The sequence below is a fragment of the Engystomops pustulosus genome, chromosome 4, assembly GCF_040894005.1.
Source record: "Engystomops pustulosus chromosome 4, aEngPut4.maternal, whole genome shotgun sequence".
Classification (NCBI taxonomy): domain Eukaryota; kingdom Metazoa; phylum Chordata; class Amphibia; order Anura; family Leptodactylidae; genus Engystomops; species Engystomops pustulosus.
Window position 1 is genome coordinate 69,361,122 of NC_092414.1, and position 25,393 is coordinate 69,386,514.

General features: G+C 41.6%; 2 protein-coding genes across 3 annotated transcripts in view; one reads left to right on the top strand and one right to left on the bottom strand.

The window, feature by feature from the left end:
* Positions 1-3,455, top strand: part of NEURL1B (neuralized E3 ubiquitin protein ligase 1B) — a 34,651-nt gene extending 31,196 nt beyond the window's left edge. The window contains exons 4-5 of the mRNA XM_072146175.1: positions 2,817-2,936; positions 3,123-3,455. Of these exons, the coding sequence (XP_072002276.1) occupies positions 2,817-2,936; positions 3,123-3,364 (362 nt within the window). The 3' untranslated portion in view covers positions 3,365-3,455. The remainder of the gene's footprint in view (positions 1-2,816; positions 2,937-3,122) is intronic.
* A 7,762-nt stretch (positions 3,456-11,217) lies between these two features.
* SH3PXD2B (SH3 and PX domains 2B) overlaps positions 11,218-25,393 on the bottom strand; it is a 98,795-nt gene continuing 84,619 nt past the window's right edge. Inside the window, exons 8-14 of one of the 2 annotated variants that reach the window (XM_072146176.1) lie at positions 24,328-24,432; positions 23,805-23,888; positions 22,662-22,779; positions 20,295-20,494; positions 17,214-17,263; positions 16,005-16,130; positions 11,218-14,412 (exon numbers count right to left, since the gene is read on the bottom strand). In XM_072146176.1, coding sequence (XP_072002277.1) covers positions 12,925-14,412; positions 16,005-16,130; positions 17,214-17,263; positions 20,295-20,494; positions 22,662-22,779; positions 23,805-23,888; positions 24,328-24,432 — 2,171 coding nt within the window. In that variant the 3' untranslated portion in view covers positions 11,218-12,924. The remainder of the gene's footprint in view (positions 14,413-16,004; positions 16,131-17,213; positions 17,264-20,294; positions 20,495-22,661; positions 22,780-23,804; positions 23,889-24,327; positions 24,433-25,393) is intronic. The other variant, XM_072146177.1, reaches the window with a different exon arrangement.

The window sequence follows — 25,393 nt, forward strand, 5'->3', positions numbered from 1 at the left end:
TTAGTGTTCCAAATCACCCTGACAGGTTCTCTTTAAAGGACATCTAACACCAGGATAAAGGATTGTAAACCAAGAACACTGACATACTGGTTTGTGCCCCCTTTTTAAGCTTCTTATGCATTTGTTTTTAAGAAAAAAAAGGCTTTAAAAATTATGCTAATGAACCTCGGGCTCCTATGCATAATTTTAAAAGCCTTTATGGGACAAAAAAAAATGACATAAGAAGCTAAAACGAGAGTGGATCCTACTAGAGGTAGCACACAGCAGTATGCCATTGTGCTTGGTTTACAATCCTTATACCTGTGGTAGATTTCCTTCATAGTGCTTCATCCTGAGATCCTTGCAGAGCCACATCCAGTTCTTTCTGATACAGTAGGAGCTTCCCTTCCTTATCATGGATTTGTATAAATGGACTGACTTCCAAATTGTAAGGATAGTATTTACAATATATATATATTAAAAAAAAATTAGTATAGTTTAGGGCTACCGAAATGTACGAAAACACGATTCTCTCAGATCCTATGAAACCACATCTGCATCCTTACCTTACACCTTCTCTGGAAACTCTTCTGCAGTATAAACCACCCACCTTTCCCCAGAAATCACTAAAAAAAATGTCCCAACACACAAAATGCGGTGCAAGAAGTTCTTGGCCTTTTTTGTTTGGATTTAAAAATATAATATTAATTTGCACCCATTTTTTTATTTTGTTGTTGTTTTTTTGCCCCAGGATGTCCCGGTCTAAAGCAGTTGCAGTTTTCCTCATAAAAGTTTTTTCATTCTGTTGTTTTTATATGTATATATTTTGTCACTGCCTATTTTAACAGCATTTACAAGATCACAAAGTAAAAGTTGAGAACTCCTCAAGACTCATTTAAGTTGAGCATGCCCCACACCATGCAATGAAAAAATATTAAAAACTTCACAATTCCCGCACCCCAGCACAAGTGAACATTTATGGTAGTTTCTACACTTGACCGTAGGCTCCAACAAACTCCTGTTTTATCACTATATGCTGCCCCCCGGTGGTTTACAGAGAAACTACAAGAGCAATGCCAAGTGTATGCCATATAGTGCTTGGTGCTGATTTCTGACCGTGACAATTTTGTGTAACTCTGATACACTTAACGTACCACATTTAGGGATCAGGTTGCCTCCTCTTCTGAATGGCTTTTACAGCCTATCCCAGTGTCATAACAGTGACTGAGCCCAGGGGGTCACACATTTTAGATGCTTAACCTTCCTTACTCAGTAACAGGGCGTAACTTAGGCTCGTGACTTAAGGTGCCCCACGGCTCGCTACAGATGAAACTAAATTTGGCACGTCATAAGCCAACCATTAGTTCGTGTTCGTTTTAGCCATGTTTCTCATAAAATAACTTTGGGGCCTCAGTGGTTGGTGTCTGGTTCCTCGGGCGTCTGTGACTGGTGGGAGGCGCGGGATAGTTTCTTGCCATTATTTTCCTGTTGCATTTTATTTGTTATGACAGTGAAATGATCTGTTTATTTAACATCTGGCGGCTGCAGAACACAATGAATAGAGGATTTCTGTAGTACTGACGTCCGCACTCCAGCATGTATTCCCAAATTCCTGTCTGCGTCCTATTCCATGAGACAGTCAGCTGCTCCCGAGCCCTTACAAGTGCGCCTCTGCCTCTGTGTGATGGGGCGTCCTGGCACTGGCCGAGGTTTTTATTTCTTCCAGCGTCTGTATGTATTCTTTAACACAGATGTTCTCTCCTCCAAGTGGCAGGAGGCTTCTGCTGTGATAATGTGGGAAGCGGCTCCTCCTGCTACCGCCGTGTCCTCAGCGCTGCCGCAGCCTCTTTGTCCCCAGCACATTCCATTTAAGGAGTTGGAGACAAAAATGGGCAGATTAATAGGAAACAGAAGAAATCAGAGATTGATAAATTCCTCTCACATTATTTATTTTTTGCGCACAAGTGGGACTCTAAGAACATCCAGGTTGTATGGCTAAATGACACTTCATTAAGACAAAGGGGGTCATTTACTAAGGGCCCGATTCGCGGTTTCCAGACGTGTTACCTGAATATTTTCGATTTGCGACGATTTTTCCTGAATTGCCCCAGGTTTTTTGGTGCACGCGATCGGGTTATGGCACATCGGTGCCGACATGCACGCAGCGGAAATCAGAGGGCGTGGCCATCAGAAAACACGACACATTCGGAGAAACCGCCACATTTAAAAAAAAAAAAAAAAAAAAAAAGTGTTGCTGGACACGTGCTTACCTGCGCCCAGCAATGGATTGTGAACTCCAGCGGACCTCGGCGGACTTCAGTGCAGCAGCGACACCTGGTGGACGTCGGAGGAACTGCCTTAGTGAATCGCCGGAAGACCCGAATCCAGCGCAGAGAGCGCGCCACTGGATTGCGAATGGGCTGCGAATGGACTGGGTAAGTAAATCTGCCCCATAGTTCCTGTTTGGTTTATACAATATGCTCCAAATGTTTATTAATGACAATGAAATTTGTACTAGTGGGTCCCTATACCAGGGTCCTATAGTACACCCACTGCTGCCACACTTGGCCTCAAGGGCTTTGGGCCCCATAGTCCCTCAGACACTACCGCACAGGTCCTTAAATCTTACCAGAAAAGGGATTTGGCTTCACTGGAAAAGGGCAACCATTATGCAAATGAGAATAGTGCAAAGTCAGACTAGACGGTTTTATGTTGAATGATAAATCTGGTTCGGTTTCAGACAAGGGTCCATCTGACTGTCTGATTTTTGATACTTTGGTAAATTTTTTAATGTTCTGAAGATTCTTTTTAACAATCTTATTCCTTCTTCTCGACAGGAACTGTACAATCCAACGTGCTCTCTCCATCCGGCTCCCCGAGCGGCTCCCAGTACGACAGTGATTCAGACATGGCCTTTAGTGTGAACCGCTCCTCTTCAGCTTCAGAGTCCTCTCTAGGTGTGTATGATGTGAGGATATTTACTTGGTGGATATGACCTCTATCAATGTCACAGACTCTTCTGTAATGGTCCATCATCCATTGCTCTGTTAACCAGTGAAAAAGCTCAATAACTAATTGTAATATCCAATCCTACACACACTGTCTTAGTGACTGTGAATTCTTTCTTGTGTTTCTGCCTCCAGTGACCGCTCCTAGTTCTCCGCTGAGTCCACCAGTATCTCCAGTGTTTGCACCAGAACCCCAGGGGAGCAAAGACGGAGAGTGTGCAGTGTGCTTTGACAATGAAGTTGAGACCGTCATCTATACTTGTGGCCACATGTGTCTGTGTAGCAGTTGTGGGCTGAAGCTGAAGAGGCAAGTGAACGCATGTTGTCCCATCTGCCGGAGGGTGATCAAAGACGTCATCAAAACATATCGTCCTTAAAAACGGAGAGTCTGAAGTTTCACAGAGATGTGTTGTGTGCTGACTTTTCTTCAAATAAAGCATCCAATCAGGGATATGCCCTCCATGGAAACAGTGCTTTATACATTGGCTCTGGGATTAATAGGAAATAGTGATGTGGCACAATACTGGCGTGCCAATGTCCTTACTTACGGCCAGTTGAAAAGGGATACCTCTTAGTACAGGGTCATAAAGCAATTGTTCAGGGTGTCCTTATAAAACCGTCCAGCTCGCCATCATTGTGGTTGTGCAGGTGCCTTTTCTCAGGGTGCAATTAGACCAAAATAATATTACCCAAGGCCCCTATAAGCAGATCCTCATTCATCAGTACATAAAGTAGTGCCTTCCAGTGACATAAACCAGGCGCAGATATAACATCCTCAATTCCCCCTTTCCTGCTGGTACCAGATTGAGATCAGAATAGTTCCCAGTATTTTCCATATTGTAGAGCTTGGTTTTAAATTACAAGAACCTATTTATGGCACTTGTATATGTTGAATACTATCAAATGACCACAATCTAGCAGGTTTGTAAGGACTTTCTCAGAGCCCCGGGGTAATGTTCCAAGAGCTTCTTCAGAATATACATCATTGACTCATTGAAACTTTTGGAGATTCTTGTTCTGGTCTAATTGATTCATATTGTCCACTAAAATTCTGGGTTATGGCTCATGTGATGACACCCTTGGGGAGAAGCCACAGACAAACTCTGTTCATCAGATATGTCCACAACTAAACCACATGAACAGAAACTTGTCTCAGATGTCAAGTGTGATGCCTCCATACATCTCAAGATTTCTTCAGCAAAATCTATACATGACTAATTTCTTATTTCCTTGGGTACAAGGACATCCCGAAGAACATAGTCTGGTGCCTTATTGACGTAGTCAACTGGAATTAAAGGACACACGGTTCAAAGACTCTGGAACTGGTTTCCATGGGTTGGTTTGCCTTGGTTTTGCTGCTCATCACACTTTGTATAAAGGAGGGCAGTTTGCGGGCGAGCAGGCTACCTTTGCTCTGCGTTCTTTGTAAAAAGCCCAGTCACAGTGTTGAGGTCTTGTTGTAGATAAGTATCCTCTTGCGTCCTCCCAGTGCTGCGTTTTTTGGTGCAATAGTTTTATTCACTGCTTTCCTGTACTATTCAAGCAAATGGTTGTGATAATATATTCGGAAACACCCGTCGTGTAGCGATCTTTGAATTCCAGTCACCAGTTTGATAGACCGTGTATTGTATGGTGTAGACAAGTGGTATTTTAGCCTCACTCCTTATTCTCACTGAAAAGAAAAAATGCCTTTTACTAATATCCCAGTGCTTTAGGGTGCACCTCTTGCCTATTATGGTGGATGGAGCCATTTTGAATTCACCTGGAACCAATGACCTTCATCTGTATTGCGCCTAAGTGATGCTATTTTTACCTTTTCCTCTTGGCTCAGTGCATCTCTTGTATGGCACAGGGTGACCCGCTTCTCATACGGAAAAAGTTATTTTCATGAGATGTCTGTCCTATATATCTACAATCATTTCCAGACAGTCGAGGATTTTCCATGCATGTTGCGATATGGAATTGGTTTCTTGATAAATCAGTGGGCGTAACCTAATTTAAGCTTCGGTAAATTACGACACATCTGTAGGTTACAAGTGAATGGATTGATGGTGTTATGGTTATGGAACAGTTTTATACAGTATAAGGCTACTTTCACACGATCGTGTGCTACACCTGGGTTGGGATCTGGGCGTAGCACATGTTCAGTTGGGGAGCGCTGTTCACCCCTCCCCTCTCCATAGCGAGGCATGGCGTCCGGCAAAGATAGAGCATGCATGGTGTCCATGGGGACATATATCCTATACATCCCCAGAACGTCTGTGTGAAATGGGTCTTATGTGTATAGTCACACACCTCTAGTCATCCTCACCAGGAGGTTCGGTAATGTAGACATCATGTCTTCACCTAATATAGGATCCCTCAATAAATCCTGAATTCAAGGTAGAATGAGATAGAAGAGGGCTAGCTCCAAGGACGCTTCCACCTAGACCGCAGGATTAATGCAAACAATTGAAGGTTTTCAGAAACGCGCAACTGAATAGTTTCCAGTGAATGAAGCAGAAAGCTCTTCCTACATATATTTATATTGTGTGTGTGGTAGGCCGTCTTGCTGATGTAGCACAGCAGGCCATGTGTTTGATAGCCGGGTGTTGTGTTTCTTGTGTGTTACAGTAGCTGACCTGTTTATCAAGGTTACCTTGAGAATAGCTCGGAGCGGATGTTAACATTTGGACATCTTGTAGTATCTGAAGGTGCGGCATGTGTACAGAAGGGAATGTTAGGGTTCTAGGCACGTTAGTTATGTACAGATCACATGACTTTGAACATGGATCAGATTTCTAGATTTGAGGCTAGTTCCATACAGAAACATTGGAATCCAGGAGGTCCATGATATTTTCATTGTCGCCTCCATCACTGGTTTATTGCATACAGGTGCTCCAGTCTTTTTGCTTGTGATATTTGTGGAGCCCTGTAGATATTTGATGGGGTTCTCGCACAATACATATTCCAGGTGTAGCTTGACCTTATGTACAAGGTGTGAACATTAGCAGGCAGTTCTTTCCCATAGGGGCTGTCATTGCTGTCCTGTAGTAGAGGGGATTGGGGAAGTAGAATACAGTGATGCCACATGATGATATGAGCAATTCTACATCCAATCAGCATAGTCCTTGTATACAGCTCCTCTAGACCCCGGACAAGGGCAGCTCCTTATTTATTTCCTGGTACACTGTGTGTACTGTACTATACAGGGCCCTCAAGAAGCTTCTGCCTCAACACAGAATCACTTTTGGACTGTAATTTAGCGGCTTATTTGTCTTATTTTGGGGAGTCAGAGCCAGTTTACCATGACCTCAAGTTGCAAGATTTTCAACTTAAAATGGCCATTTCCAAATGAATGAATGATGGATGTAACAGCTAAAATATCCAGAACCAGAACAGATTAGATTTCTTTCCTATATGCAGGTATTGGCGACTACAATCTTAGGCTGTAATGTGAATGCATTCTGTAAATCATTGGTTCCTCCTACGTGTGCCTCCACTTTTCAATTTACATGCCAAAATAGTGAGTGCAGCTTTATCCCCGGTAACTCATTCTGGTTTACACGGTACCTCTCCCTCCTCCTCCTCCACTCTCCAGGAAGACAATCGTTGTAAAACTGTTATTGATTTGTAACTTTCAATGGAATGGTAAATACTTTGTATAGACGATGTCTGTGCCTTATTGAGCTTGTTTGTGCACTTTTTATATTCAGACGCCATGTTATAATAAAACACTAAAAGTTACGTAACTATAACACACATTCATGTTTTATAATGTGTCACTGATGACCTTTTGTTTAGATAATTCAGTGAACTTTGTACCCTTCACCTTTACTCCCCCAGATCTTTAGCCTTTTTTTTTTTTTGAAAATATACAGATGATTTCTAGTTATTTACTGTGATGCCTGTAGCGCATTGTATATGCTTCTATATAGTCTGTATCCAGGACTTAATATTGGTTGTCTCTTTTGCACTTTTCATTTTTGTGTTGTGCTTTTGTTTTGTCATTGTACATTTTTATCTGTTCCATTATGAATTATTTCTGTTTAAAAGCAAATAAAAAATGGCTTTTACATCCGTGTTATTGTTTTCATTTAATCTACTAGCCTTGTGAGAGCCGCATATAATGTCCCATCTAGGACAACATCTGCAAAAAGAGTTTGTATGTTCTCTCTTTGCGTGGGTTTCCACCGGGTCCTCCAGTTTCCTCCCACACTCCAAAACATACTGGTAGGTTGATTAGATTATGAGCCCCATTGGGGACTGGGACTGATTTGGCAAGTTTTGTGCAGTGCTGCGTAATCTGTGTGCCCTTAATAAATAAATGATTCATTATTTATAATTATTAGAGAAGTTTAAGCTTCATAATTTATTTTAAAATTTCTGGTAGAAACAAATTTGATTTCAAATTCTCCCCTAGGAGTCCTTAATACCTCATCCATCCCCATCAGTGTGTGTCTGTACAGACAGTCTCATTGTCTGTAAGCAGGACTTTCATGACCGCTCCCCCTAATCCAGGTAATATGGAAAGTACCATAATAAGTAGGTCAAGCCGGAGAGGGTAAAGCTTATAGCGAGTAGTGACTCCCACCATCTCTCCTAGTAGTCCTATTAGAATACTGCTTCAAGCTATACATACAGGCGGTCCCCGATTTAATGACACCCGACGTATAGACGACCCCTAGTTAGCTCTCTGGATGCTTTACTATAGTCCTAGCTGCAATGTTCATCTGTAAGGTGTCTAATAAAGTTTTATTGATAATCCACAAAATTTTGAAAATCCAATTGTCACATGGACAAAACTTTTTTTTTTTTTTTTTCCCCCGGAGTTTCAATTAGAGAGTATACATGTTCCAACTTGCATTCAAATTCAACTTGAGTTCAAACGTAAAAGAACCTATCCTGTACGTAACCCTGGGACTGGCTGTAGTATCTATATCTTGTCAGAACAGTAAGAATCGCCTGTTTCTTCTGGGTATCAATTCTCTGTTGTGGACCTAATCCGGATTTATTTTAATGTCAATTTAAGTTGATCTTAATCTATAACCAAATTTCAATGGAACACAACCAGATTTAGTTTAATTTTTTGACTCAAAGTGGATTGTGTGGAGGAGAAATTTTATTAAAAAATATACAATCCCACTGATCACCACAGAGCACAAAAACCTAACACAAAAAGGTTTGCTCAACCTAAACTGGTTGAGAGCTGAGGGATTTGCAGCACATGCTGTTTTTTAAATGCATCCAAACCAAAGCCCAACCCATGTGACTACAGAGAATCCAATTGTCAGGGTGCAAAGTATGTTATATATTCGAGTATAAGCCGAGACCCCTAATTTTACCACCAAAAACTGGGAAATCCTATTGACTCGAGTATAAGCCGAGGGTGTAGTGTACAGCCTGCCGGCCCCCTGTATGCACTTAATACTCGCCCTCCGGCAATACTCAAACCCCCCACCCGATGCTCGGCGCGGCTCCTCTTCTTTCTTCTCTTTGCTGTATTAGTCGGCATAGTTGCGTCCATGCAATCTGCCGGCAGGCGCACACTATGATGCAGTGGTGTCGCCGCTGACTATGTCATCAGCCGCGACACCGCCGCATCATAGTGTGTACTGGCTGCCAGATCACATGGACGCAACTCCGTGGTAAGGATCCGGGTGCCGGAGGGTGAGTATTAAGTTTATTTTTTTTATTGACTCGTGTATAAGCCGAGTCAAACTCTGCTTATACAATAGTATATAAGGTAAGTTATAACACACAATGATATTGTAATGCAAATGCTTGGAGAAGGCAGAAAGACATCTGTGCGATGCATTTCTGCAAGCTGTTTTTTTTTTTTTTAAATGATGTCCCTGGTGACAGGTTCCCTTTGTTTAATACTAGTATGACTGAGCTCCGAGGGCCATCCGTGATCTTTAGAGACACCTTTTGCACCTGTGAATGACATACACTGTGACTACAGGTTTGTGTAGGGTTAGAAAGACTGGGCTGTTAGCCCCAATACTACACATAGCCCTGTGTACAGGTGTGGAAGAATAGAACCATTTCACCAGTTTTTCGGAGACATTTGCCTATAATGCGGATGCCCATTTCCAGCAACCACATACTCCAGTAGAGTCCAAATGGGTTTCAATCCAAGTTGCATGTTTACAGTTCACTGAAATTCCATGGATCTCTGTTCTCCAAATAGAGGTTCTACGTGGCACATGTGTATTTTTATAGGATAATAAATTAATAGCTGATTGTTGGAGTGAGACCCTTTTAACCCCTGTCAATTATCTAAGTCCCCCTTCACACGACGTATATGGCGGTATAGGCTAGTTGTATGAATGACAACTAGCGTACAGCCGTCATAGAAGTGCATCGTGCACAGTACAGTGAGCACAGTGAGCATCAATTAGTTGCCAAAAAAACAAAAGCATTATGGAGACAGGAGGGTTGAGCAGTGCTCACTCATCCACCTCTCAAGCCAAACATGCTATGCCTGGGCAGAGCATCCGTTTGTGTGAAAGGAGCCTAACACTGCAGCGAAGAACAAAGCCCCATCAGCATTGTGCTGGCAGTCCAGCTGATCTGTAGGGATAAGTGTTATGGCTGGACTGCCGATATACTACAGATAGAACCATGTTTTTAAAGCGGTTATCCGGGACCATAAAAATTCTCCAGATGCTCCCAGTATTCATAGTTCATCATCCTAATGAACATGCCTTACCATGATTCAAACTTTGAATCCTCCGTGCATATATGGTTACACATCTTCCAGGCTCTGCTGTGCTGTTCTCAGCCCACTACACCTTCCCGTTTCCTGCTAAACTGCATTAAATACCGTGATTTTTTAAGTAGAAAACAAGACATAGATCTTTACATGGGAAAATAAAACGTCATAGATTTTTGAAGGTGGGGAGTGAAATGAAAACATAAAAATGTGAAAGGACCTCAGCGTTAAGGTGTTAAAAAGCCCTCCTCAGCCCAAATTTGAGATTTTTCTTTAACACTTGGAGAACTACTTCAAGGAGAAGAAGGGTCCAACTAAACAAAAGCTGGTGGTTCTGGTGTGTATGTGATTGGGGGGTGGGCACGTATGTAATGGAGGGTGTATCAGATGTGATCATATGTGACCACCTTCTTGCGACAACTGTGGACAGGCTCATATGCCACGAGGGGGGTGATCACATATGTAGTGGAGAGGATTGTCACATGTAAGGTTCACCTCATATGTGACAAACATACCCCACCTCCCCCACCACATATGTGATGGCACATGTATGTTGGTGTGTTCACATATGGGTTGGTCACACATTAATTGTAGGAAGCTCTAATGTGACCACTCCACCATAAGATATGTGAACAAATCTGTTCAATGTAGCTATGAGTGATTACACTTTTAGTAAGAGTTTGGTGGCATATGCAGTGACTCCAATCTGCGCACCAAATACATCTGTATACATTGCGGACCAGGGACCTGCCGAGTTATTCATTTAATAAAAAATGCGTATATGCAGCATATGTTCCTGGGTTCTTCTTTTTCCACTGCCTTTCTTCCGTATTTTAGCAGTTTGTATAAATCAGTTTTCTGTCCTGTACCAACGGATAACAGATAAAGGAACCTGATAATTTAAACTCCTCACAGTCCGTCCCTGAATAAACTTATCTCCTTACAGAGCTGATTAACTAGGTTAAATATTCTCTAGATATGGAAAGAGTTAATCATTAGCATGCTTATCTGTCTGGTATAAGGAAATACACTGCTCACTGAAGGAAAAAGGATCAGATAATTAACCTTGTAATTTTCTCCTGCTCTATTAATTTCAACAATAAAAATAGCTTCAAAGGTTTAGTTACTCTTTAACCCATGAATGAATGCCGTTAGAGGGCTCACAGGCTGCAGTGAACGCCCACAGCTATCACCCTGGATTGGTTCTGGCACCAATCATAGGTGTTAACTTTTTAAATGCCACTGGCAAAGCCATCTAGGGTTGTGGCGTTACGGGGGTTAAACAAAGGTGTGTGAAGTTCTGGTGCAGGAAAAAATAGACATACTTTCTTAACTTCAGGTCATACACAAAATGTGCCAATATCAGTTCTGCTAAGGGAAGTAAAACATTGCACGGCCACATCGTCTTATACACAGTGTACAATAGATGAAGCAAGTCTAATATGATTAGGTTCTGTCAATAGATCCTTTACCTTTCTAGTCACAAGTGGAAAAACCATAAAAACACAGAATGTTAGAAAAACAAAGCTTTATTTGTCATAGTACAGGCACAGGATACCAATGGCAACAAAGCTCGACAATGGCCGGTATCGCGTACAGAAAGGAAACTGCATAGTTGCAAATTATAATCAGGTATATATATATATAATATGGCCACGTAAATGAAGAAATAAAATATCTTTGGTGTCTTGTGTCACTATAACAGCCAAATGACTTGAAAACCCAGAGTTAATATTTACCACTGAATATGAAGGCACAATGAGAGGGGCAGAAGAAGGTCACTTCGGTTCCATGGTGGGTGAATGAATTGGGTAAGCATATGAACACATAGAGATGTAGATCACTTTCCAACCTCATTCCAGAGGCTTTATCTCCAAAGAGGCTTTATGAAAGGTACCATCAGCATGTCCACAATCCTAAACGTGGAGTTCTGGCCTATCTAACACTATGGAAACACCTGAAGCAAGTGGAACATGTAACCACATCATGTGGATGGTTGTTTACTACATCATTGGAGAAGCTACGGATATCATGCAGCAGAAGAACCAGCCTGTCCCACTGTAAAGCAAAGCATCGAGCTATATAATACTGCTATGGTACAATGGGATAGGTGACGTGGATGGGAATGCACCCTGAGATCACTGATCTAGAGTAGGTATAGGCAGTGGTGACAGACGCGGAGCACTGCTCCCTTTATGAATACTACAACTTAAATATATCCCTAACATACGGTCCATATTGCAGCTGGTTGTGATGCTACTATGGGGCTTGGTCCTGTACTAGTGGCTTACGCTTAGACCCTTTCCAGTAACGGTCCTGAACCTTTCCAGAGGTAACAGGCTTTCGCAGATGGGGGCCCTTTCCTATCAGCTGGGCTCTAGGGCTGGCATTACATTCAATAGAGGCATTTTTTTATTTGATAACTTGGCACAACTTAAAAGAAAATGGGCATGAACTGGCATTACTGGAGCTAAGGGAAATTACTGGGACTCCCACCCTCCAGCAATAACATACAGAATCTAATACACTGTCTGGTTATTCTGACCTGTCAGTACATGGTGGGGCTATGTTATTGAACACTAATCTACATACCCTGCCTCTGTGTGATTGAGATTCTATGTAAAATCGCAGTCGATGCTGCCCTCTGCAGGACACATAATGTAAAACATTCTGCGTCCATAGAAAAATCACAAAAAACACACCTAAAATATCAAACAGTATGAAGACACATGTTTCACTCTTCAGACAGGCTACAGGATGTACCGTCAGTCATTCGTTGCGATCTGGAGGGCGGTTTAAAGTATCAAAGTTGGGCCATTCGTGTTAACATTGCTATAAACATAAAAAAAACAAGACGCTTTAAACGGCATGGTTACTGCCAAGTTTATTATGTCACTGTCAACAGCGGCGAAAGCGTGATTTGGCCAAGAATAATAACATGCAAAGATGGCCAAATATGGAGAAGATCTGATAACCTGGCGTGTCCCTGCCGCCTCTGCATACAGCATAGGACTCACATTTCTACACTCTTTTTGGCTTCTATGTAGCCTCTATGATTATTTCGTCTACTGGAGGTTGCTTATACCCAGACCCTGCCCAGCTAACTCCCCCCGAGTCTTTGTGATTTAAAAAAGTTAATAAAAAATGGAATGTATAAAAAAATTAGGTTTCATGTAAAAACTATAAATTAATGGACTAATTAAATAGACCTGAAATGAGGAGACTACTGCAATGTGTAAATTATGGCTTCTTTCTAAGATAATTGGAGGGGATCCAGCCCTCCCACATCGGGCCTCCAGTAAGAACCTTACAGAACCACCAGCCACTAGAGCTCTTCTCATGGACCTCAAATACTGTCCCTTCCTTAAAGCTGCTGGTTTCCTCATCACCATCAAAATCAGCAATAGCTATGTAACAGCAATCTTTAGGTACATCACAACTTAGTGACTTATCCGTCAGCCTCGGGGCCTGTGTCTTAGGAACAAAGCTATTTCTGACTTTGCTATCATCCAAACTGGATGAAGGGAAGAATGGCTTTGCTTTAGGTGGGACCAGTATCGGCTTGTTTGACACAGAGGCAGCTACTGAATCAGGACCTTCCTTTTGTAATACTGATTTTCCATCAATGGTTTCAGTAGGCAATTTTTTAGGAGGCGGGGGTCTTCTGGGTGGTATTACAGGCCTCTGAGGTGGATCTCTTCCAGGCTTTGGTTCACTGTCTGCAGTCCTCATAGGTACTGGCAATGCTTTAGAAGGTGGCTCTCTAGGGATTTCATCATCCTGTTTGTACTGATGCCTCGATTCTGGTTTCTCAAGAGGTCTGCCAGCAGCCCCCTGATAAGGTGCAGTATACAATGCAGTATCATTTGCTCCACTGTTCACGACACACTCCTGCTCATTTGCTTTCTCCAGAGACTTTGCAGCAGGTTTAAGTCTACTTCTCAGGTTTGATATATCAACCTTATTATCTGTGTTCATTTCAGTTTTAGGGGTAGCGATTGGCTTTGGTCTTACTTGTGGTTTAGATTTCAAAAAGGGGTTGGGGGCCATCAAGTCTGGCTTCTCTGTGGGCTGCTCAGATTTTGGTTTGTTAGGGACAGGCTTAAGCATGGGCTTTTTCAACTCTTTTGGGGATACTTTGTGACCGCATTCCAGCCCCATTTCATTTTTTAGCTGAAACATTTTACCTTTGTCACCTTTTATTTCTGGTTTCTTGATATCTTTTGGGGGCAACTGTCTCTGTGGACTAGAAGCCATCAAGCTAGGTGATGGTTTTGGTGGAGGAGCCCGGTGCTGTGGCATGCTTGGTCTTTCTGAAATCTCTTCAGTCTTCAGCATGGATTCCCTTCTTGGAGGTAAACTTGGTTTCTCCTCTCCCTCATCGTCAGCAGCTTCATCATATACACTACTGAATGTTTGATCTTTACCATTCACTTGAGTACTTTTGAAGCTTTGCTCTTTGTTTTTCCACTTTGGTACCGGATCTGTGCCATTCTGAGGTGGTTCAGGCAAAGGTCTGCAAGGCCCAGATGTTTCCTCCAAGGAACTACTTTCTGCTGAAGCATTTGCCAAGCACAGCTGGGCCATTTCATTAGGCAAAGGAGCCAAAAAGTTTGGCCTTGAAGCATTGCTTGTTTTCTTATACTTGTCAATGAAGGTAGCAGGGGCCCAGCCCTCCTTATCATCAATCTGGATGTACCACCAGCCACCATGATTTTTCTCTATTACCTAAGTGGAAACATACATCAGTATTTTTATGAAAAGCAACAGAGAATAACACACATAACATCTAGAAAATCATCTTAAAAGCCAAGGTTCTGGAATAAATAAAGTAAAGCCTATAGCAATTTACGTCACGTAACAGCTTCAGTATGATAAGTACATTTTATATACTACTTATGTTGACCCCAAATGTTATTCTAAGCCTGAGTCCTGAGAGACAGAAGTGTGACAGTGAATTCTGCTAGCGGTGGAAGATTTCAGGTAGGTAAGCACAGACAAGAACTTTGATCTAGCAAAATATAATGCCCAGATCCTGCTCCTAGTCCTGGAGGTAGGTGGGTTAGGGTAGGTTGTGGGTGGTGAAGGGTTTAGAGAGATCAAATCACAAATTTGCTGAAAACCGCTTTATAGCTGTGTGATTGTAGTTAGGCAGGAGAGGGAAGTAAGGAAGTGTCGCTACTGTAACCAAAGTGTCTTTTTAAGGCAAATTGTTTTTGTCAAGATCTGACGTTTATGCTTATTTGCAAACATTCATAAAAATAACCAGCAAAGGTGATTTGCAATGAAAAATGAAAACACAGGAATTATTTGTTGGCTTAAAATCCTATAGGTCTATATCATTGCACTTTTCTATCTTAAAAATGTATCGCGATTGTCACATCCGACTTAATATGCAACTTTTTTCCCATCTACTCCAGTGTTCACTTCAGACAATTTACTCCAGATTCTCTTATGAATCTAGATGTGGTAGCCAGATTCATGGAGTGCACATTTAGGCGCAAATCTACTCCAGTACCCAATGGTGTAGGTTAAACTTGGGATGTAGTTGTGACAATATTCATTTGAGTGACTTTTTAACTACAATGGGGCACATTTACTAAGGGCTTTGCGCAGCGTACTTTGCATGTTTTTTCTAGTGTAAACTGCTTGCACAGGTATTTAAGAAGTGTCTGCACCACAAATGTGTCACACACAACCGTTTTGTGGTGCAGCTGCACTCGGCATCATGCGACACAAATTAGGGGGCGTTCTCGTGCTCAGTCGGACCATGTGCCTGATTTAACATGCAAAGTCTGTCACATGCCCTATTAAAAAGTTGGTGAACTCTGTCTGGCAGGTGCAGGGAAGCACCGGATTCATGGTTTCTGGCGCACGTTCTCAATGAATCTGGCGCACCGAGCTTTATACACAGGCAGAACACTTTTAATGCAGTTTCCTACATTCTTAGTAAATGTGCCCCAATGTCTCATATTCACTCCAGAAATTAACACCTCATGTGCCTTATCAAGCTGTCTAAACCATTATCTGATGTGCAAAGGACTTCTAAAGACCCTCTAAATGTCTAATGATAAATCTGCTTCTATGTTTGGAGTATATCTTGGGCAATAATGTTGGAGTGCAGAAAAGTCACAAAATGAAAACCTATGTCTATTATGGACAGGAATTTCCTCCCTTACGCCACCTCCATGGCCAGCCGCTGGATATATATAAATAGGCTTCAGTCTCTTGATAAAGACATCAACAGGCCAGAGCCTCTGTCTCCACTGATGTTGACTGGACCTCGAAGGCTGGTAGCTTGGTTTAAACATAACTCTCACCTCAACTTTTAGTCCAGCTTGAAAGCTAATCCCATCAGGAATGGTGGTCTGAAAGTCAGCAATCGTGTAATACTCTTCTTCGACATGTGGTGGAGTTGGAGGTTTGGGAAGATTCAGACCCCGTGGCTGATGTATTTCCAGAGTAGAAACCATAAAAAAATAACAATGATAATGAAATTAATATAGATCTAAGGCAGTAGAAATAGTGCAGTAATTTACAGTATTCTTACATTGAGAAAACAGAAACTTTTATGTATATCCTATTTTTACCCATTATCAAGCTGTACATATAAATCTTGAGATCTGAGCATTGCTTAGATTTCTGTATTAGTATTATCTCTCCATGTAACAGACAAATATGGGAACATTTTTTGAGATCCACTAACAGGAGATATGTGAGCGCATACCCTGTTTAGATGTAGTTTAGCACACGTTTTTACATTTGGAACATACTATACAAGCAAGTTCAATAAAAAGTCTACAGTCCAAGAAGAAACCAAATAACTTAGGCCGGTTCCACACTTGCGAGTGTGATACGTTGAACTCGCATCACACTCGCAACGCATGCCGCTCGGATCGCACGGCCCGAACGCTGCACACCGGGACTGAACTGACATGCTGAGTTCACTCCCGGTGTGCAGCGTTCGGGACGTGCGATCTGAGCAGCATGCGTTGCAAGTGTGATGCGAGTTCATCACATCACACTTGCAAGTGTGGAACGGGCCTTAGGCTGTCTGAACAGCTTTGTCCATTCAAAACAGCCGTGGTCTGGCCAGAATTCCCTGACTGACCACACTGCTGGGGACAGGACTCCTTACATCACATATCAGTAGGATGCTTTTAGTCCTGTCTTCATCACTGTGTACAGTCTGTAATATCAGACCAGTGCGCGGTCCAGGATTGTCTATGTCTTATTTTGAAGCGGAACCCGTTGAGGAGAATAGGTTCTGCGCCTCTTCTATGAATGGTGGCTATACCTGATCTTCACTCAGAGTAGATGATACTACAAACTGATGTCATCCAGTCCTAATTGCGACCACTATCTATGTGTGAGCTTCATCGGGTTGTGACAAGAGCTGTTGAAAGCTTATAAGAGTAAATTCCTTGTAACATTGCGTTATAAAATAAAACATTATACACGTAGCTAAGAATTAAAAAGGAAACCTACAGGAAGAACAGGACATTATACAGGCTTATACAGAAACGTACAATGGTAAGGTCCCGGCGAGGCGGTGGTCTCTGTCTCATTATAGGGGATTCTGTAGGAATAGAAAACAGATTCACGATACTGTATAATGCTTAATTCGGGGTACAAGGAAAAAAAACCAACACATATGATAAACTTACATGAGTTCTAAGCTATACATTTTTATGAATGTATCAAGATATAGGAAAGCCAGCAGAATCCTGAAGAATAATCATTTGATAATACCCCAAAATGATTTTTCTGTGCTGGTTTCCACTACTTATTCCATGCCCCAGTGATGAAAGCTGACAGGTTAGTCAATATACACTCACCGGCCACTTTATTAGGTACACCATGCTAGTAACGAGTTGGACCCCCTTTTGCCTTCAGAACTGCCTCAATTCTTTGTGGCACAGATTCAACAAGGTGCTGTAAGCATTCCTCAGAGATTTTGGTCCATATTGACATGACGGCATCACACAGTTGCCCCAGATTTGTCGGCTGCACATCCATGATGCGAATCTCCCGTTCCACCACATCCCAAAGATGCTCTACTGGATTGAGATCTGGTGACTGTGGAGGCCATTTGAGTACAGTGAACTCATTGTCATGTTCAAGAAACCAGTCTGAGATGATTCCAGCTTTATGACATGGCGCATTATCCTGCTGAAAGTAGCCATCAGATGTTGGGTACATTGTGGTCATAAAGGGATGGACATGGTCAGCAACAATACTCAGGTAGGCTGTGGCGTTGCAACGATGCTCAATTGGTACCAAGGGGCCCAAAGAGTGCCAAGAAAATATTCTCCACACCATGACACCACCACCACCAGCCTGAACCGTTGATACAAGGCAGGATGGATCCATGCTTTCATGTTGTTGACGCCAAATTCTGACCCTACCTTCCGAATGTCACAGCAAAAACATCGTGACTCATCAGACCAGGCAACGTTTTTCCAATCTTCTACTGTCCAATTTCGATGAGCTTGTGCAAATTGTAGCCTCAGTTTCCTGTTCTTAGCTGAAAGGAGTGGCACCCGGAGTGGTCTTCTGCTGCTGTAGCCCATCTGCCTCAAAGTTCGACGTACTGTGCGTTCAGAGATGCTCTTCTGCCTACCTTGGTTGTAACGGGTGGCGATTTGAGTCACTGTTGCCTTTCTATCAGCTCGAACCAGTTTGCCCATTGCCCTCTGACCTCTGGCATCAACAAGGCATTTCCGCCCACAGAACTGCCGCTCACTGGATGTTTTTTCTTTTTTGGACCATTCTCTGTAAACCCTAGAGATGGTTGTGCGTGAAAATCCCAGTAGATCAGCAGTTTCTGAAATACTCAGACCAGCCCTTCTGGCACCAACAACCATGCCACGTTCAAAGGCACTCAAATCACCTTTCTTCCCCATACTGATGCTCGGTTTGAACTGCAGGAGATTGTCTTGACCATGTCTACGTGCCTAAATGCACTGAGCTGCCGCCATGTGATTGGCTGATTAGAAATTAAGTGTTAACGAGCAGTTGGACAGGTGTACCTAATAAAGTGGCCGGTGAGTGTATATCCTGTATGTAGGAGGCTATGTGAAGCTTAGTGAAGGTCCTTTACAAGAGAAGGAAGTAAGGATTGTCGATAATAGACTCAATTCTAAGACAAAAGTGGGAAGAGGTTAGACTCTGCCCGCTTCCCTGCTCCTGGAAGGTAAAGGGTGATCAACACATATATAGGCATGGTTACAGTGGGGGAAATAAACATTTGATCTCAGGACGATTTTGCAAGTTTTCCCACCGACAAAGAACGGAGAGGTGTGTAATTTTTATTGAAAATCCAGAAAATCACAATGTATGATTTTCAAACAATTAATTAGCATTTTATTGCATGAAATAAGTATTTTATCACCTGCCAACAAGTAAAAATTCTGCACTTATTACCTGTATAAATTGCACCTGTTTGAACTGTCCACAACCACAAACAATCACACTTCACCTCTACACCTTGGGCAAGACCAAAGAGTTGCACTATAAGCTTGGATAGGCTACAGGACAACAGGCTAGCATGGGGGCTCCATGCAAGCTCTCACCCTGTGGGGTAAGGATGATTCTGAGAAAGGTCAGCCCAGAACTACACAGGAGGACCTGTCAATAACCTGAAGCCAACTGGGAACACAGCCTCAAAGAATACTGTTGGTAACACATTACACTGTCATGGATTAAAATCATGCAGGGCTTTCAAGGTCCCCCTGCTCATGCCAGTACATGTTCATGCCTGTTTGAAGTTCCCCACTGTCCATCTGGTCATGGTTGGATATTCAATTATGATAATGACCCAAAACACACAGCCATGGTACTTAAGGTCCTGGAGTGCTCTAGAAAGTCTTCAGACCTGAGCCCAATCAGAAATCTTTGGAGGGAGCTGAAACTCAATGGGGTAGATTTATCAAGCTGTCTGAAAGTCAGAATATTCCTAGTTGTCCATGGCAACCAATTACAGCTCCCCGTTAAAATATTCATGAGCACTGGTAAAGTGAAAGCAGAGCTGTAATTGGTTGCCATCTGGAGAAGATCTGTATGGATAACTGGGCCAAAATCCCTGCTGCAATGTGTGCAAACATGGTCAGAAATAACAGAAATACAGGAAACGCTGTAAATTGTCTCTGTACCAAATATAACGTTCTGTTTATCTATGGCATCAAATAATTATTTCATGTAGATTCTGTCTCTAACAGTTGAAGTGAACCTACAAAAAGTTACATACCTCTCCATTCTTTGTAGGTGGGAAAACTTGCAAAAGTGGCCTGGGATTAAATACTTATTTTCCCCACTGTATAATTTTTTTTATAATATAATAATTAATTTAAAATTTAAAACATATTAACATTAATTATGATGCTTATAAATCTGATGTTCGTAATTGTATTGTATCGTTTGTATTTGACGTATCGTATAAATGGAACTGTATCAGCAATAGTATCCCTTAGCACTATGTACAAAAGAACTTTCAATAAAGTTGTATCGTATCGTATGCCGCTTGTTAAGGTAAAGTGGTCCAAAAGTTGGCGCTATGTCTTATTTTAAGATAATTCTGAGGATTATACTCATAAAATAAATATTCTTACTTCGCTTAAAATCTGTTATTGGAAGTTGACGACTTGGAGCTTCCCTTTCCCGACCAGCGTAGTTCTGTTGCCTGGAGATCCCATCTAAATCTAGCGCACTGGAATTGGCACTGGAACCTGAGGCTAGCTTCTGAGAGAGTAAATCTCCACTGATCTTCTTCAGGTAGGATGCTGGGGCCCAGCCCTCTGCACCTTTGTATCTGCAGTAAGACAAGACATCTTGATATTTCCAAGTGATGTTTACTCATTAATACATTCCACAAATTTGGCTTCGATTAGTAATATTCTTATATGCCCCTGTAAGAAGTATCCATCCTGACTAATGTAAAGAGAAATATTATATACTGCCTCTTCAAGCCTTTTCTGCCAACTTAAAAAAAATCATCAATTGCATCACTTAATAAAAAATACTCTGTGCTATCTATACTTGGCATTGCGCTATGGTCTTCACACTGGAGAAGGTATTGTGGCTGTTGAATGAAATTTTTTTTACATGGCAAGAAATGTGGCCCTCTAATCAAACACCACAGCACCTTTAGTTGAGCCCATCTCACAAGAGAAAACCTATTACCGTATATACTCGAGTTTAAGCCAAGGCTTCTAATTTTACCACAAAAAACTGGGAAAAACTATTGGCTTGAGTATAAGCCTGGGGTAGGAAATGCATTGGTCACAGTCGGCCCCCTACCCCAGAATATAGCCAGACAGCCCCTTGCACTCAGTATATAGCCAGCCCTAAGTATATAGTCAGCCAGCCCTAAGTATATAGTCAGCCAGCACCCAGTATATAGCCAGCCAGCCTTCCCCCAGTATATAGCCAGCCAGCATGCCCCCACTATATAGCCAGCCCTTTGCCACAGTATATATCCAGCCAGCCTGCCCCAGTGTATAGCCAGCCCCAGGTCTTCTCTTCTTCCATCCAAAAGTGACAGGTCCGTATGATGTTGCAAAGCTTAGCTCCTGCTGCCATCATATTGTGTGTGGCAGCATCAGACCTGCCGCTGCTGGACAGAAGAAGAGAAGACCTGTGGGGGTCTGGGGGCGTCAGAAAGGTGAGTATTGACTTTCTTGGTTTTTTTTTTTTAAGTCAAGTATAAACAAATTTTGGGGTTTTCAGCACAGCTTATACTCAAATATATACGGTATGTAAAATTCAAAATGTAACACATTTGGACAGTAGGCCCTCCTAATACATCACAGATTGTAACCTGTGATATTTAAATTCAATTTCTAAACTGTATTTTCTTCCAAAAAGAGCAGACGTAGGTGCACAAGTTGACAGATAGAAGGTTGACAGAGAGCATTAGAACGCGTATTTCTTTATAATTATATCTATTCATTTAATTTATTTTATTTATTTTTTAAATTGTTACAACTATGTACCAGTACTAATAAATTATATATATCTTTTAAACTGAGCAATTATAGCTTCCTAGCGCCTACAAACGCTCATTATGCATCATAGATGCACAAACTGAAGCATTTTCTGAACCTTGGAGTTTTTTCCCATGGAAAAAGAATAACCCCAGGAGCGTGGCTGCAAGGAGACGCTAACGGAAAAAACCACTAAACGCTGTCCAGAGTTGTGCCTGTCAGCACAACTCGACAAGGTTAGTAGCCTTACCATTATCTATTTGAAACCAACCTGAGGATACTACACCATAGGAGCGCCCCTTCTTCCTTACTATTGTTTCAGAGAGCATTTACACAGAGAATATTCTCTAAACTCTGATCTTGCAGTTCCACAAGTAGGAGTAGAATAAAAAGCCAACAACTTGAACACTGTGGGCCACATTTACTAACTGCTTGCTCATATATTTAAGAAGTGTCCACGCCACATATGTGTGGCATGCTACTCATTTGTGTGTCGTCTGCACTATACTCAACACAACACAAAATTCTGCACATATAGAGGTTTGTGCAACACATTTATTATGTAGAGTCCATTAGAAGTGTGTCGCACGCCGCATGTTAAAGGTGCACCAAAAAGTTGGAGCATTGCAGGGGGCACTCTGCACACAGAGAATATGCACATAGTGCAGTTTGTACTGTTTTTGATAAATGTGGGTCTGTAACCCTGCAAAAGCCTGTTTCTCTTTTTAGAAGTTAGTACAAGAATGTGGATAATGGTAATATGGAGGGACCAATTGTTTATCATTGGATAAATGCATACGTCTCTAAACCTTTGTAAAGATACTTTATTATACAAACCATTTTGGGGGGGATTTCTGTGTTCAATTAAGTACATTTAGTTTTGATGTACAATGCACATTTCAAAACATATGTAAAATTACATAATAAACACATTAATAATAACATAAATATTTAAGAAAAATATGAAATAATAAAAAACATAATAATAAATACCTAATTTTCCACCATCCCTCAAGATTCTTTTGAATGACCTCTACTATGGCCCCTTTATCCAGAGTGATTTCATCCTGATCTCGTGCAGTATAAGGATAGATGACGCTGTATTTCTCTTCTGTTTATACAAAAAAGCAAAGAAATCTATTCAACAACATAGCACAAACAATTTATAGCTGGATTCTCTATTTTCTTTTAACTCTATTTGCTGTCCAAAGCTTCTTGTACAAGGAGTTTTGGCTTTTTTTCTTTTTCAAAGAAAGTAACAATTCCTTCTAAATCTACAAGCAATGTAAGGAGATGGTGACACTAAAACCCTAGAGATATGACTTTTTATGAAGAAAAATAAGGGATATTTTATAACCATTACAATGTAATTGTCATATGAGCCATTATTAAAGACGTAGGCTACACATCCCTATGCACTGAGCAATGAAAGAAAATGGTTAAAGTTCCAATGCCTTTAAAGGGAACCTGTCAGCAGAAATTGACTTAATAAACCACTACCAATCAAGGAGGAGGAGATTTTAACACTAAAATCAAGCTCTCTCTTCCTCAGAAAGCCCCTTTGTTTGTAATTCATGGTCCTGCCTCCAGAGACATCACTAAACAGATCTCCTTTAGTCCATTGCATGATGTCAATCACAGAGAAGGAGGCGTTCAGAGCTCCCAACCTTGACTTCAGTGTTCAACTCTCCTCCTACTTGACTTTATACAACCAATTTACAGCTGACTTCAAAGCTGATTTTCTGGATGATGCCATCACACTGGACCATGAGTGGTTTACTAGGCCAATTGCTGATGACATGTTCCCTTTAATGCAGAAATTCTTCTAACAAATTGAGAAAATGCAATTGTTCCCTAGTGTTAGCCTTCCGTATATGTTCATAAGTGATACTGTAAGACACTTTCTTAATCACATTTCCCTAGCAGCCCATGGATGAGTTAACACCTATGTTCTGAATTGGATCTTGCTTCTCTGTGCATTTTATCGTGTGGAACATGACTCTGGCATGCATATTCATATATCACTTGAGAGAAACACATTTTCATGCATGACATGCAAACACCAGTGATACGATCCCATGCAACAGAAGCAGACACAGACAGCAATCGCAGACAATAAAACAAGCCTCTCTGCACCTGGACCCCATCCACTGGTGTACAAGTCCCCAAGTGTCCTTCGGCGGCCAACGTGCCTAGGCAAGGACCAGTATCTCCATGGGGCTGGGAGCATGTTGGGAAGCAGGAAGTGACAAAACAACAAGTGAGGAGCAGTCAGGTCTAAGTACTTTTAGGATACCATATTAAAACATCATTACCACTTCCTACTATAAAGGTTCAGGCTATATGTATGTTACTAGAAGTGCAGCGTACCCTCTGAAATACAACACGTATATAATACACAGACTGGTAAGACAACACATGACACAAACACTGATATAAAAAGCTGTGATGAAAAGAAGAGGAACCGTTTTTAGTTCACAAACATCTTCAGTTTTTTTCCTTTTAACTGGAAAAGATATTAAAAAGTCTAATCTAAGACATGAAAATAGTAGTGTTTATTTGATGGTACCATGCAGTGCTTATTCAATGGTGGATGTTAGCCAGGATGAAGTGACAGAATGCTACAACTACTAGTAAAGTGGTGCTCTACTCCTCTTACCTTCTTCTGGCTGAATAGTGAAGTCCTCCTGTCCTCCATCTTGAGCCTCTAAACATGTTGCAGGTACCCATCCTTGTTCATCCGCTGTACTGACAAACCACCAGCCTGGAATCAACAAGCCGGACATTATTTATAAAGGTTTCTTGCACTGTGATGATGACAATACAGATACGTAGCATTTTAAAGTGTATAATACAAGAATGTCTTTTACATACTTTGTGTAGCCAACTTCAGGATTTATTAAAAGCGCTGGCCAAAAAATGCTAAGAATCCAGACAGAAAAATCCTCTGTAATGGCCCCACATTCCCCTTCTCGACAGACAAATAATAAGTGACTAAGCGGTATTTGGTCAGTTTAATGCAGAAATATATAATAATCATGGAAATAATGCCATAACTTAACAACAATCGGGAAGTACTGGAAATACATAACATAGTAATAGTTGAGAAATTCTCTTATCATGGTTTTCTCTGTATGTAGTCTCACATATCTTCTCCCATATTCTCTACACTGACACATCCAAATTGAACAGTGAAACCCCAATAGAAAATAACATGGAGTCAAACTGTTAAAGGGAACTTGTCATCAGGAGCCATTTTTCTGGCATCCCCATAGAGAATAGTGTACATATTGCCAGAGAGGTTTTATAGTAACACTGGCTTTTTCCGAAAAAAAGGTAAGTTAGTCCCATGGGAGCGGCCAGTGAGGAGTGAGGCAGACATGTATGACATCCCGAGGGGGGAAGCGATGGGGAGAGAATATTTTGGGGACATTTTTTTTTTAAATATGAAATTGATGCATAATGGAGCAATTTCCCAGGGGTGGAGGGAAACCACTCCTCACTGGCCACTCCCATAGGACTGGGGACACAGCTCAGCATACAGAAAGGTAAACTTTGATCTAACTTTTTTCAGGAAAAGCCAGCTTTACTATAAAACCTCTCTGGCAATGTGTACACTATTCTCTGGGGACATGGGGAAGCCAGAAAAAAGCTCCTGATGACAGGTTCCCTTTATTAAACCCCTCCCCTCAGATCCAGAGTTTATCTTGTTTGTAGAGCAGCGG